We start from the raw sequence: 16,173 nt of genomic DNA on the forward strand, positions 1-16,173 counted from the left end.
AACATTTCTTCACTGATAAATAGTATCGTATATCAACAAACATATTAACTTACACATTTTGATACGCTCTTTTCTACTTTCTTCAAAATAAGTCTTCTGATACCTCATATCTTAATGGAAGCCTTACCCTTTAAAGGGGACAGGGGTTCTGGCGGTAAAAAAAAAAGGAAAACCCTCTCCTATCTCATCAATCTTAATAAGTCTGAAGTTCTCTCTTTATTTTTCCACTTCAAAAATCTTAGGTAACTTGGAAATCTGACCTAGGGGTTATGAAATGCCCACACACACATCAAAGAAACTTTATTAAATTTAGGTAAAATCCTGAGTTGCATAACCACTCCTGTTATGATAAATTAAGTATAACTGGGGTATTTATTTTCATCCAAGACAGGAACTCATAGCTGAGCTTTTCTATGGCAGCAACAGGGCGTTTAGGCTAATGGATACCACATTACTAATTTTATTATCATTTTGACATCTAAGAGATGTTGCCCATCCTTCATTCCCTTCATGCACTAATAAAAACCATCACTTTTTTTTCTGTCCTCAAATTTATTTTCACTTTACAACTCATCTACCCAGTACATTTAAAATTTAATGCCACCAGGGACTTAATTCACTTCCCCTCTTGTAAAAATGATATCATAAACACTATCTTCATGAAAGAGGAAACCTGATAAGACACTAAAAGGGTCGTGATTTACCCCCCTTCTTTTCTCGGTGCGTAACTTTGGGCAGAGTTATATCTAAATGCCCTGATGCAATGCAGGAGCATTCTTACTAATTGAATCTTCAGATATCTAATATCTGCACAAATGCACAATTCATTATTGCCCATTTATCTGAGAACATATTTACCTGCCCCTCCTGTAGGTGGAGCTCTCTACATAACTTATCTTACAGCCTTCAAGAAAGAGCTAGTCCCTCCTTCTCCAGTTTGGCCACTGAACTTAAATGCTAAGATGATGAATTTGCATAAAAAAAAGGGTCTTGCTAAAATATCTACTGGGACTGGATAAGTGTTAAAATTAAATTTCTAACCATTTATAAAAAATTTTTGCATCAGAAGATGCCCTGGACCTCAAACCACCTCCCTGGAGCCATTTTTCCTCCAAGGCCTTCTGGAAAGTTTTCATTTTTGCTTCATTAATCACATCAAAGATGAATCTGTTTATGTGGAAAAAAGGCAGCCTATGAATCTTTGGTACAAACCAATAGATTATGCTTAGTGCCTTGCACTTATGCCATGATTGAAAACGCATACCAATATAAATATATGTACCTGAAAAGCTTCTTGTCATATTTGGGCCCTCATATTTGTGATAACTTACACGTATTACCCAAACAGTAGTCCTAACTTTATAAAAAAAAAGTTCCCCTTTGGGGTCCCCCTGGCATTAAAGAAGAGTCACAACTTTGTTTAGACACATGGCTGAATAAATATTTTTCTTTTGGTCATCTGATATTAACTTCATGCAGCGAATACTTCCCATCATCTCTAACTGTTATTACTTTTTTTTTTAGTTTTTGCTTAAAAGCAAACATTTCTGTGGAAAATGTGGATATAAAAAGCAGCTACAGGTTCAAATGCCTCTTAAAGGAGGATCTCTATTTGTTCTTTTGTTTTTTGTGCCTTTCAAATTTCAAATATGTTATGTTTTGAACAATCCATACATTGTTCTCCACTAAAAAGTATGTTTTTGAAATAAGCAAAATTCATATTTTCATTTTTGGTCTTTTTTTTCATTGTCTTCAAGTATAAAGGCACATAACTGAGCAGTGTGCCATGTTCACTAATTGGTGCTGACAAATTTCAATATGGCAGAATTCCTCCCACTTTTACTCCCACCTGTTTCAAATTTTAACAAGTTTGGCACAATTTGTCAACGCCAATATGAATTTTGTGTCAAAAACTAGAAAGTGGGTGTACGCAAAAAATAGCAAGATTACTGGAAACCGCCATCATGTGGTGAAACTAATTTCAAGCGCGATTCATCATGCTGGTACAAAAGAGGGCAGCTCAAGCTAAGGAAATATGTATTCACTGGAATGTATTTCATTTTTAAACTCCCTTTTTTATAGTGAAATTAATACATTTAAATGTTTTGTGCAGAACTGGAAAACTCTGACTTATTACTGGACTGTTTCTGACTGCAAAATGACAATGGTTGCCAACCCCATTTCACAATTCTGAGGCATTTTTTGTCAATTTGCCCCTTACATTACAAAATGTACCATCAAAAGCAAATTAAAACAGCTTAAATAACAAAAACACCCTAGAAGCTACTGATCAGTCTCTGACCCTACACATAAGGGAACCTTGTTGGAAATTTCATCTCAAATTGTTAGTGAAATGAAGATATTTCTCTCAAAGTAATTGCTCCGCAGTGCAAGGTATATACTTCGTCTTCCTGACCTTTTCATTTCTCAGCTGAAGCTTAAATTCAATCTGTCAGCTAGCTGCTGTGGAAGAGCAAAAAATCGTAAAAAAAATTATTTCAAAATATGCTGCCAGCAATGCTTTGGTGCGTGTTGCGCTTTATGTGTTTCATATGTTTCGTGTCTGGGGGATTATCAACCAATCAGCTCCCACCATTTGTTGAAACCACGGTAACCAGAGAAATGTTATGAAATTTACCAATTTTTTGTACCTCCTAACCATGGATTTAAGTTTGGTTTGTATTTTTCAATACTTTCCCTACGACTCAGGACAAATGGAATTACTATTCACGTCATGACAGTAATCTTATGATGAAATTTTCATTTTTTTTCTCACAAGCCAGACTCTTTGATTTCTTTCCAAATTTTAAATTAAAATTCCTACTCATCGATGCAGTGAATTGCCAGAGGAAATCATTTCAAAATGAAGCCAACTGTTATTACTTTTTTCTTGCTCTAAAGCACAAACTGAGGAAGTATAACTCATTTTACTGAAAAAAATCATAAATTTAACTCCCACCTAGTATTGCTGACTCACCAGTTAAAGCAATAACCATGCATAGAGTTTCAATGAAAACTTAATTTATTGCGAGGTATTTTTGTATTAAAAAGCCAATTGTTTGGCACGTATAAAAAGAACAGAAGTCTTTATGCATGGGGCCCTGAGCCACAATACTATAATTTTAAACAGACATAGGGTGGAAATAGATTTCACAGATTGCTAGAGGTTCTAGCTAAAACTATACATCTGCATTCAAAGCCGTCAGGTGCTTTTGAGTTAACTTTCTACAACTTTTAATGTTCAAAGATGTAATATAAAAGCCAGGCTGGTACTCTAATCCTTTCCTTCACACTGAGGCATGAAAGCACATGTAAAAAGTTATAAAAATAAATTTCTCCATTGAACTTGACATCAGATATATATATATATATATATATATATATATATATATATATATATATATATATATACAGACCTGGGCCCAGTTTCATTAAAGAACCAAAATTAAGGGCACAATGAAACTATCATTTTATGTAGACCCAATCCACAGGGACCCTGGCTGAATGCAATCAGATTAACAGATGAACACAACTTCTCCTTGTTGCTGTCTTGTTTCCAATGTGCTCGTATAATCACCAGCTTTTCTGTATTCGACTCAATGCCAGGAGGAAGCGTGTTTATCTGTGAATCATTCCGGGAGAGTCCCTGTGGAATAGGACCTATCTACATAGAACGATAGTTTCATTGGGAATGAGCCCTTTAAGTTGTTTTCCACTTTAAGGCTGAAAATTTTGATCAATTACAATCCAGGTCTCTGTTTTACACAGAAACACAGTCTGGAATCAGTCTAGGCAAAAATTGTTTCATGTAGAACCTCACCCGATTATGCTGCCTTACACAAAAATGTACTTTTTGCAGTCATAAACGTTAGCGCGAACTCAAAAAATATAAGCCAGACTTTAAAAAGACAGCAAGCCTAGGCCTGTAATCAGTAATTTCAAAAAGAGAGTTTCTTATTCTGGAAATTTAATTGAAACTTTGGAGCACCTAGATCAGTTTTCACCCAGAAAAACCGACTGGTCAAGGAAGTTTTCAGTTTTTACCAAAATTTTCATTTTAACAGTCATGCCTGTGTTTCACTTACTGGCCACCAGGGGGCCATCCCCTTATTACCTTGAAAGGCAGCCTCTGTGACAGCATAGGAACCAATTAATTTTGACATTCAGAATCTTTTTAAAGTAATCAATAAATCAGAGTTACCAAAATGACAGTACTCAAGATGCATAGATCTTTGGCCAATGTCTTACTTAAATAATGTTAAAACAATAGATTAACACCTGTTATTAACTTCTCACCACAGGCAAAATACTTTACTGGGCTAGTCCATTTTGAGAGACCCCAACATGCAATTGTTTTACATAGGCTTTTACTGCCTTGAAAGTTGCAATCTCTCAAAAGTGGACCAGTTCAGTTTAGTGGACCAATCCATGTGAAAATAGTCTAAATTTCAGAGATGGGAAATCTCACCTCAGTCCCAGAAATCATTGATTGATGAGATCAGAGAAGATACTTCACATCATTTTAACCTACATCATTACGCTACAATGATATAACATTTTTCCCCACTGTGACAGTCTTTTCATGTCACTTCTCTATTTACTAATAGTCACACATTTCAAATACATGTGAACTACTTGGAACTGAATTCAGCCAACTGAATATCTGAGGCCAAAAGTTTTTGGTCACACCTGTTTTTTGTGCAGGCTATGCATGCAAGTCTAAAGTCTCCAGCCTATATCTTCTAAAGTGAAATCACAAACAATGCACTTGTACGCACCTGAAGAGAAAGTCTTTGGCTATATCAGAGTTTATTTATGACTTTCCCACTCTCAAAGTTGACACGGGGTTTGTTTGATGTGGTCCAGGGAGCAGTTGGTGGTCAACTTTGCTTCCTGGCACATATTTCACCTTCTATAATACCAAGTATCAGCACAGATGGCCGTATCATTTCGTTTAATTTGTTTTTTATTACTTTTTTAGTGGTCAGTGAATTCTTTTTTTGAACAGTTTATATAGCTGCTGAAGGTTCAGAAACAGCTCAGATGTTTACATATTACAGTGTTTTGTGCTATCTTTTTATCACAGAATGAAGTGTACATTTGAATAGATTTCTGTTATTTACCATTTGTTATTGTTGTTGTTGTTTTTTAATCTTTAATATTACTTTAAATATTATATTAAAAAATTAAATTAGTTTTCTTTCTCTCAGTGAAAACTGAAACTAATCATGCTGTTTCTTTTTCCTTTTTTACTTATCCTTTTACTTATCCTTTTTTTTTCTTGATGCCTACTTAGCACTCATATTTCTATCACCGCCTTCCCATGTACAAAATCACACATTCCCTACCAGGAGTTCTGGCTGCTACTAAAAACAAGCTTGTTATCTCCAGGATCACAGCAGACCTACAGTGTTGTTCCAAAACAAGGACTACCAAGACAGACGACAGAACATTTTCCACTGTACACACTGCTACCAAAACACAAAGACACAGTAAGTGGTGTCTTCCAGACGCATTACACATTTTCACACAATAGAGCAAGAAAAGAAATGTCAACAAAACTGTTGAAGTTGTAAGCACCCAGATCACTGCCCCCCCTCGCAACCCCCCCCCCCCCCCCCCCCCCCCCCCCCCCCCCGAAAGAGATCCTCATTCACTGAAACATATAAAACACTAAATTCCAATACTATGTTTTTAAATACCGTGCTGTGCAAATTTGAGAGTGGGTGGGTAGAAGGCTGGCTACAATGATTTGGGACTAAGGAATGCTTTAAAATAATGGTTAATCTGATTGTTTATATCCTGTGGCTTAATTTAGACCTAAACCAATCTGGGGTTGTGTCTGAACACACCTCAACATCCAGATTCTCCGGGTACAAATGGCAAAAAAAGGAGTTATAGTTCATAGTAACAGCTGAAGTTAGCAGTAAACTATAAACTGGGGAAAAAAACTGGCAATTTAACCAACATTTTATCCTTTTTTTCATCCATCTCTGAAACAGTTCCAGTCATACTGCACGTCAGAGCCATTAGAGTGAGTGGAGTGTTTATGATACTTGTCGACAGTGAGTTTCTGCTTATTAAAAGTTATTTACCGAATGCATCAGTTTTCCCTAACCAAATTGCACTTTAAATATAAACTATCAATCAAAACTAAGCTGGAAAGAAAGAGAGGTGAACCAATTTAGAGATTGCTGTTTTTCTGCGCGTTTATGACTGGACATGAAAGGTGCCAGAATTGCAGCTGTTCGAGCATGCACACGCATGTCAAATGTTTGTTTGCAAATGAATGAAAATAATCTATAATTTCTGTAAGGATGAAAAATATCTTTCAGCAATTCTTTTTTCAATATCTGATGAAAAAAATAAAGGAGCTCATCAGTACTAGTTTTTGACAAGATTCCAACTGTGGTCAATGAGAAAGAAAAAATAAAACTACATTGTAAAAAAAAATTAACATTAAAGAAAAGAAGATGAAAAGGCAAGGCAAAGAGAAAGTATTGTAGGGTTAGGGAAATGAAGCTGTCAAGGAGAGTCCTTATTTCATCTCCCATCCTATAACAATACTTTTTAAAACTTCCTTCAACCAGCACATTAGCATCCTTTTCTACTGGTTATCATCAAATTATCTTTTTTTCTCCCCCCCCCCCCCCCCCCAAGTAACTGATTCTGTGGCATAAGATAATGAAACTATTCATTTTCTTCAAACAACTTTTTTTTCACTTTTCTATAAAATATTTCTGCATGTTATCAGATCAACCCTACAGGATTATGGAATCAGATGAGGCAGCAAGAGCGTGTGAAATGTTCAACAAAGTGTCAAGGATAAACTGTCCAAATAAAACTAGATACTGTTTATTTTGTCAGATTTTAATAGAGTCAGCAGGATCCCCCATCTCAGACGGCAGGAATAATATACCTCTGAAGACAGTTTTCCATCTTTCTGCAAACTGGTCATTTTCTTTTCAAGGGGGAGGGAGGCCGGGTTGTGGGTATTGATTATCATCGGCCTGGACCACTGCTGATCTCGTCTGACATCAAATTAATTACAACAATCTAGATAAACAGTGTCCCATCGACAGAAATACCCTCCATTGACTATTTTTGTTCTGCCATCACTCTTGTTATGCAAAATTCATGACTGGTCTGCTCCATAAAAGAAAATGAAACGACCTCAAGTAAGATAGAGTTAACTATTTATCTAAACTGAAAGACAGTTCAGTGAATTCTGATGCTCAAACTGGCCAATATGAAAGACCAGTGAAATGACTGATACAGGTGATTGAGCTTGTTTCTCTCCCTCCCTCCTTCCCTGAATTTGTTTCAGACCATGTGGATCCCATACCTACCTCTCTTGCCTGAGTCACCCACCACTTTGGCATATCAATAATCGTATTGGACATCACTACTAGGTGTCCATAACCTGACTCTCATTCACACTCCTCAAAATGCCTGGGAAAATATGCCTAAGAAAACAGCAGAAAATGAGGTTACCATCACCCCCTATCTCAGCAATGCTGGTAGGACACATGTATCCAAATATCTTTACTCTGTGGTTCTCTCTATGGTTTTCTCTGTGTGGGTAAGTCTACACAACACTAACAAAAGCTGATCCTGAATCTTCCGAGGACAGCCAGGTTCCAATATATAACAACACTGATTGCAATGAATGTCACCGTCACTGCATGTCGCCAAAACAGTCAACCAATTACAATCACATTATAGTTTTAATGGCTTGCCACAATCACTTCATGAAGTTAACTCATAACAGATCTTAACAAGTTTAGAACCTATTACCTAGAAAACATGCTGTGGGTGGACGTATGATTGCTATCAACAGTACAGCTTGTATCAATAACAAATAAATTTTACATTTACACACCCCCCCCCTGCCCAAACCAGGTGTTCTATGGCATGCTGGGATTGCTTGCTGGGGCCTTTCCCTCAATGGAGCAACAAGTAGCAGATAACACTATGGCCAAAAGGATCTGATTAGCCCACTCCTAGCCAGGGGCATTTTCTGCAACAATAACATTCAGTAACAGATGCTGCTCCCTGGATATTGAATAAAATGTTGTATCTACAGGGGTGATACATTTTTAGAGTAAATATAGAGCAAGCTAGGTAGTGTAACATGAAAGACAGTAGAAACAATGTCATAAATGGTATTTATGTATATAACCAAAGTGACATGCTAAGGGTGTGTCACCCCCCCCCCCAAAAAAAAAAAAATCTAAACTAAATTTACCAAAAACCTTGGGGGGGGGCATGATCATTACAATGTAGTTAGATACAGTTTAAATTTGACAAGACCTTTAAATTATTTTTTAAGTAAGTATTTCAGAAATAATGTCACATTTATTAATTTTTCTCCTGGTAAGTTTGAAAAAGTAATGTTTGAGAAAATCAACTACAACAATACAAATTGACCATATCACAAAAGCCATATTCAACCTGAAACTTATCAATTGGGTTTGCATACACTTTTTGTACTTCACGGAAAAGCAATGTATTCTATTATGACAATACACACTGGTATAAGTATCCAATACTTTTTATTGACCTTACTCGTTTTCTTTCTTAAAATTCTCTCTCTTAACCTGACCCTAACCCTTCTTAAAGTCACCCTAACAATGACGTCAATAACCCCAATAGATTCATTATAGAATGTTTGAATAAAATTTCATATTTATTGAGCTAATTTCTCTTCTGTTTGTTTTGGTCTATGCCGTGTTTGATTTTTAATATTTGTTGACCCGGCTGTATGTATCTTTCCTAATTAAAGGGTAGCAGTACATGTACAACTGATACCGTTAGGGGAAGCTGGGCAAAAAATAATTGACATCTGCCAAAAATCGACCAAATAACTCCTAAAATTGACTTCATTGCTGCTTATTTATATAAGTGGTGGAATAAACCATAAATTTCTTTCTTATCGACTGGTTGTGGTAATTAAAAATTCATATATTAACCATCTAGTACAATAGGTATGATAACATATTTCTATCAGCTAGGGGCACCTTGAAGGCTGGAAATTTTGCTCTGTTTACATAAGGGCCTGGAAGAATGTTTGGGCAAATGTTCTGAATATAAGAGAGGCAATAAAGAGGAGGATAAAAAATGCAAGAATTTAATGTTACCAGTCGGGCAGAAATATACAATTTCATAGCAAAAACATAAGATAATTTTCCAGCCCCTACTTTCCCATGGTGTGCCTTTCCAGCCTTTGCCGAGGCCAATTCGCAGCAGAGTCTGTTTTGTTTAAGAATGATCTCATTGGTGGATAGCATTGAATTCCGACTAAAGAAAGTGAAGAAAATCCCCCAAGTCCCCACTGCCAAGTTATAAGCACCAGAGAGCAGGCTGTTTATCATTAATTTGTAATACACCATGCCTTGAGCACATCAGCCCTGTAAAATATCACCAGTCATCAAATTTCGGACATTACCCACCCTCAAATTGCTATTTAGTCTGCGAGCAGAGCAGCATCAAAAAGAAAAAGAAGCTCAGAAAAAAATTCACTCCCTGACTTGAAATATAACCAAATGTAGGTAGATGTCATATCTAGTTTATCATAAATCTAATCTGTGAAACAGAGAAGATTCCCCGCAACTTCTGCCATCTCACAAGTTCAAGACCTCTCTTGGTATGTTAAAAGCTTCAAACTAATCTGTAACCATAAGAGCTTTTTAATAGTCTGACATTAAAAATGGTCCCTATAAGAGATCAAATGGGCATTATGATATCATTTCCAGCCTGCATTAGTAGTAACATGGACGGCATCAGCCTGTGATGAGACGTGCCTTCTCAAGTCATATGTTCTGGTTTTTCCCATGGCTGAACTTTAACCATGGGTGATTCAGACACATATGCATACACTGACCTGAGGGTTTGAGGCTATCTGGTAGTCTGTTGGCCAAACTTCATTGAAATGTGAAGAACAAATCCAAATCTCCAGTTTCTCTTTATTTGTCTTTGTGGGCCTGCCTTACAGTGGACCAGTACCACTGTTTCGATCTAAAAATCCTCTCCTTCCTCCACTCCCCCCTTCCCCTCTTCCCTCCACCCCGCAACCCCCCCCCCCGGCCCCACGTTATATACCAGTCATTTCCACTCAATCTGTATAGTTCTGAGTAGCTTGTCATTTAAAATGAAAAGAAATACTGTCTTATCTTTTAAATAAAACAACAATTCTTGAAATATGTGTAATGTAACTTTTTAAACAGCTGATGAAACCAATGCTAAGTCATATCAACCCAAATGGTTTGTCCACAGCAACAAGTGGACTGCATAGCATCATGCTGTGGCCCATGAGATAAAAACAAGATGTAATTGCTTTTCAAAATGCATTGATTGCACATGGTTAGGTTTCTACACGATTTTAAGTCTCAGCGTGCATGCATGGTTTTAATACAAGATTAGATGTTCTAATGCAAAAAATGCAGTCGTTTAAGACTCTGTGAACTTGAATATACGAGGTGAGCTGAATACATTGAGGGTGTCAATAGGAGGGGTAAGATCTCAAAGACATTGCAGACCTTTTAAGATCACAGCACTAGTTCTTGGCTTTTGGAATATGTATCTGGGTAAAGCTGATGAAAATGGACATTTCAAGCATTACGATATTATTTTTCAAATGGTATTTGAATGATGTTTGAATAATATTCAAATGTTGTTTACATATTTTTTTATTTCAGTCTTATATGATTTAAATGTTGTTCTGCAAACAAAGTTACAAACACAGCTTTTTTAAACCTTTTACCCCAGTCCCTTCTTCAATTAATGTTATAAACAATTGCCATTTTTGTTTACTTCACATCTTATTTGTTTGCTTTTTTCAATTTCAATTATATTTAACTGTAGGATTTAAAAAGCAGACAAAATATATTTGGTCAGTGTTTGTCTTACCTATTCTAATTCTTTAGATATCACAATAGATGTCCCTTAAAATAGTTTGCAATTTTTATCAGTCTTCCATTTTGATGTCTGTGAAATAAGGTTCAGGCAAAATCTCCATAACTTCAATGTCAAAAACAGCACTAACCTCCCCTGGGTTAAGACTACCACTTTAACCACTAACATAAATTTTATCATTCAATCTACATTGTTGTTGTTTATCTCATTAGCTCCTCTCGAAACTAATGACTTGTACTTTTACCTCACCTCGGTTTTGGAGCGGTAAGCCTGTTACCTCAACAGCCTCTTTCCAGGTGAGAATTATACCAGAGGGGTATGACAAATTATTACCTGTATCTTCGCTGTCAGAGGAGAGAATAACAAACATCTCTGACTCCTATGTCCAGACAAGAGAACAAGTCACAGAACAAGAATTCATTTCTGACACAATATATACACACACACACACACACACACACACACACACACACACAAACACACACATTTTTGGGGATGCATTTAAATGGTAATTTGTTTCATTTCTGAATCAACGACCTGACCTCTGGCATCCATTTCATTGCCAGGCGATATACCCAGATTTGGCAAATGTGAGCATTTCTTTTGTTACTTTTTTTTTTCGCCCTTCTAGTATTCTGTTTTTCTTTACAATGAGATTTTAGAAATCCACATGGAGTTCATTTCAGAGAATCTGTCTTATGTATTCTTCTGCATAATCTCTTATATTTTTTTCTGTCCACATTTTTGTTATTCTAAATATCCACAAAACCAATCCAGATGTAGTTTTTCAATCCCACAGCTAATTTACATTTTGCTATTTGGTATATCAACACTACCTATTATTTTTTTCACAGAATTAAATAAAACTGAAAAAGGTCACACAAGAAAATAAATAGCAGATTACACCCTGCTTTAAAAATGATATACTTACGATAAAACATTTCAAAAATACCCCCCCAAACAATACAAAAAAATGTACTTGGAAATCAGTTTTAATTTATAGCAAAATTCTTCTGTTTATAATGTTCAAAAGGATGTTTGGTGTAACTTCCAGTGCACTTGTAATTACAACTTATAGCACATTTAAAAGTCAAAAAACAGGTGCTAACTCTAATAACTCTTTTTTGCCTCTTTCTATAAATCTGCCGAAATCTCAATAAATATGAAATACCCAAAGTTCTCACTCCTTTTAGTTTGACAGCATTATTATAAATTTGCTTTATCCAGTTCTGCAAATGCCCATTTTCTCCAGCAGATGTGGTTTCCACATGATTCATGGAGGGACTTAACCACAAATAAAAAGCTCTAGCTTGGCTTTCAGGTACCTGAAAAACTGAAAGAATTTTTGGGTTTCGTATCATCACATATTAAAGCAATTCCTCTCAGTTCTTACTGAAACAAAATCAAAGTTGTCCATATTTATTTTTAGTCACATGGGGGGGGGGGGGGGGGGAGATCATGTGGTTTCCCTCCCATCACTTTGCTTTTTAGAAAATAAAAGCAACTGTTACTTGATATAACACAGAATATAAACTGCAAATATTTTTGATTTCAACACACTGAACACTTTTCTTTTAATTTTCATCTCATTCAAAAAGGATTTGTTTCACCTCTAAGTCTTTTGCTTTTTAAAACATCTTAAACTTTCAATCTCTAAGTGGCTTAATCAACCCTTGTCATTTAATATATTATTGACAGAAAAAAGCTCTATTTACATGTTTAAATGCCGTTTAACCCAGTCCACCTCTAAAACCTGCTCTTCCCCAAAAATTGCTTTGACCACCCATGCATGTATTTCTCTCACCTCTTTACACCCCAGTTGAGCAAAATTAAAAAATTCCACCCATCTCCTCATGACATAATGTTTATAAACTAAGAGGTGTGATGAAGAACCACTTTGATAATTGACAATTAACCTGGAAAATATCACAAAAGTGTTCATGCTTAGAAAGGGGCCCTCTGCCTTGTGGTATTATGCCCCAGGAATGGATGGTTATGACTAAAGTTTTCTCACCTTGCTGGGAAGTTTCTTTTTTTTTTTAAGTACACATATGAGACATGAAATAAATTAGCGCATCTTCTCTCCTACCTGGCGTCCCCTGACATTCCCCTTTAACTGAACTTTAATTTTGAAGTCTGAGACAATGTCCATGCTTGAATGGAATGTGATAAAAAATTTTAATCATTCAGCTGAACAAGTTTTTCAAATTTCATTTCAATCAAAGCTTGATTTTGAACAAAGAGTGCATATTTAATTTTTTAACATTTTAAATTTTTTTCAGTGAGGGAGATCCATCCAAGTTTGTAAACCTCTTCTTAAAAATTAAAAACCAAAAGATGAACATCTGCTTTTTTTTTTCTGTAGCCAATTTTAATGAAAAATCCTTTATGGTATTTTCTCTCTTTTAAAATATTTCATTTTCAGACAAAGGTCATGCCTGAGCAATTGGCACTATTTACTACTTTTAATCACAAATAAAAGGCTTTCAAGGCAAGTCTAACATAAAAGTCAATATCAAGTCCGCAACTACGTCATGCTTCAATGACCTTTAATACATATTCCATACAATCTGTGACTCTCTACGTCTTTAATTGGTAGTCTATTAAACATAGGTGACAAAAGGCTTTGAATAAGTGACCATTAATGTATAATGTGTAATTCCTACACAAGAAGGGATCAGTTATCAGTGGACAAATGTTTCTCGAGTTATATAATGAAAGGCCACACATAAATGTCTCTTTATTATCTGTGAGTACTTCGACTTGACATTCTTTCAGCAGAATAATTGCTGGCACCTGAAAAGTTCTAATGAGAAATCACATGGAGGTTCTTAGTGTTCACTCTGCTTATAAATGATGATTTCAAAACCTGTTCTTCTTTAAGGTGGATATCCTTCAACTTCTGACGATTGAATAGCTGTCAGAATAAAAAACTTTTAAAAGGGGTCTCAAATGTCTGATCATATTCAGCTTATTTTATGCCTTGTCCAAAATATGACAAAAGGAGCTGGGGTTTGTTAGGGGGGAAAATCAGCCTTCTGAAAGGGGTTTATCCCAGTCAGTTGTTTGGCATGCTAATGTAACCAGTGAAGCCCATAATAAACAGGATAAAATCACTTCTCCGAGATGACACGGGAGAAACATGAAGCATTATTTTGGATTCAAATCAAAGCCATCCTATTTAAAACCTGTTCAAAAAGACAGACTTTAAATGTGACTAAAATTGAAACCCGACTCCCCCCATATCCAACACATCATATTTTTTGCTTGAAGTATTAAAGGGAGAATTTCTATGGGTTGGGCTTTATTAGCTGTAAGACTATCTGTACGCGTATTGTCGAAGGGGTCCATTTTGTGCTCTCTCTGTAATAACTTCCATTGAAAGAATCTCATACTAGAGATGAAACCCGCTGAACTGTTACCAAAGTGCCTTTTATGTTTATAAAAGATTACAAATCCTACGTATCAGTCTAAATTAATGCAAACTAACAGCACATGCGGTAGCACCTTGTAGCCTAGACAACCAGGTATAAGTCCCAAATTTAGTTTACTTTTGATAAGTTAAGTCCCTTTTACCTACAAATAGAAGTCAACTAGATGTATTCTGTATACAGTAAATCGTGTTTGCTGTTACTATTTCCCCCATTGCATAGCTCTATATCCATGAGTGGCGCTGAACAATTTGTCAAAATTTTCTGTCAGATAGATTGAATTTTAATCTTGGAGACTGAGGGACGGCTCAAACTGGGCGCAGTGAATGCATGAAATAACAAACCAGCCAATAATCTTTAAACCACCGGAATGCAGTTTTTTTGTGGGGGCCGATTTATGTCACTTTTGCATTAATCATTTAATTTAAAAAATCAAAAAAAAATTAAATCAACAGCAATTCATTCAATTCATTCAAACTAATACGGGAATATTGAATTTTAAAAACTTTCGGTACAGTTTCTAGATATTAGCCGGTTGCTTTCGCTTTTAGACAAAGCGTTGTCATCGCTCCGAGAAAACTGAAAACGGATCTTTGAAAAAGATAACATCGTCAAGCAGTAAAACAGTAAACATGGCTCAAAGGGAAGTCTGTTCATTCATAAGTTCGGCTGATAGTGCGGAAATACGTCGCGCGTGACGGCTCTCCGCGGCACCTCAAAAAGTTTTTTCTCCAGTGAAATCAACAACTACTCTACCAGCCAGCGCACGCAGCGCAAAGTCGTCTTCGACACGGCGTACGACCATGCGTGCACTCCAATTCCCGACAAAACACTTGAACTGAAACAGTTTCCTCAATGGCTCTGCGCTTGCATCCGCTGGAACACAGTTTGAATAGATATACACGCACACATGACTTCTCGCGGGCACTTGCCAAATCGCAGAGTAACTGTCTTGTATTGTACCACGCGCGAGGGGATTCCCAACGCTGAGCGCGATTCCTATGTAAAATGGAGATAAGCACACAGTACTCACCTAGCCTAGCCAGTACCCCTTCTTCCGCCTCGGCCTCTAAATGGCGAGGTTTGGTCTGTTTTCGACGGGACATCGTGGAATCCTCTAGCGGACCGTCATACTCTAAACTTCTCCGAGTTCCTACCTCCTCTGATTTATACGTGCCGGCCTAGTGCGCATGTCACAATTATGATTATCAATATATTGCAGACGCTGAGCTCTCTCTCCGATTATCATAATCAAATTGTAAGACAGCATATGATTGGCCTCAGCCCGCAATTAAGTCTGGTTTATGCCTCCTTCCATATGGAGTAACTTGATACTCGGAGCCTGAAAGGCATGGAGAGAATTCAAATTCGAGAAATACATTAACTAAAATTATTTTGCAATGCATATGAGTAGAGATCCTAACAGGCTTCAGATCCCAGAAAGGGGGGGGGTAATATCGGAGTTCCAGCAAGCGTTCCGATGCACGAGGAATGTTCTCTTTCTTACCTGAAGTTACATAACAACTGATAAAGTTGTCATGTATATCCCCGCTTCAATAAAGTTGATGAAAACATCTATGGCTAAAGACACAAAAAGAGATGTAATTAGCCAGAACTAAATGACGGCTATGCTTGAGTATGCGTTTACTACTAAGCACAGGCAGGTAAGACCACCACAACTAGACGCTTGTAAAAAATGGGGGTTGAAATAGAAGCCAACCGAAGGAGTATGACAAATTTATGAGATGAACTTCCAAAACAAATAACCCCATTCATAAATTAAACCCAGAAGGGGTTTTGTGTATTTAGGAAATAAAGCTTCCCTTCT

At 36.5% G+C, this 16,173-nt stretch overlaps 1 protein-coding gene across 3 annotated transcripts in view; it reads right to left on the reverse strand.

Moving 5' to 3' along the window:
• LOC106163162 (sal-like protein 1) overlaps positions 1-15,650 on the reverse strand; it is a 45,289-nt gene extending 29,639 nt beyond the window's left edge. For 2 of the 3 annotated variants that reach the window (XM_087012081.1, XM_013540675.2), the window contains exon 1: positions 15,379-15,650. In XM_087012081.1, the coding sequence (XP_086868207.1) occupies positions 15,379-15,451 (73 nt within the window). In that variant the 5' untranslated portion in view covers positions 15,452-15,650. Of the gene's footprint in view, positions 1-15,101; positions 15,279-15,378 lie in introns of those variants that run through there. The other variant, XM_087012080.1, reaches the window with a different exon arrangement.
• Between the last annotated feature and the right edge of the window lie 523 nt (positions 15,651-16,173).

This window comes from Lingula anatina, chromosome 4 (genome assembly GCF_051362555.1).
Source record: "Lingula anatina isolate TDL-2025a chromosome 4, LinAna3.0, whole genome shotgun sequence".
Lineage (NCBI taxonomy): Eukaryota > Metazoa > Brachiopoda > Lingulata > Lingulida > Lingulidae > Lingula > Lingula anatina.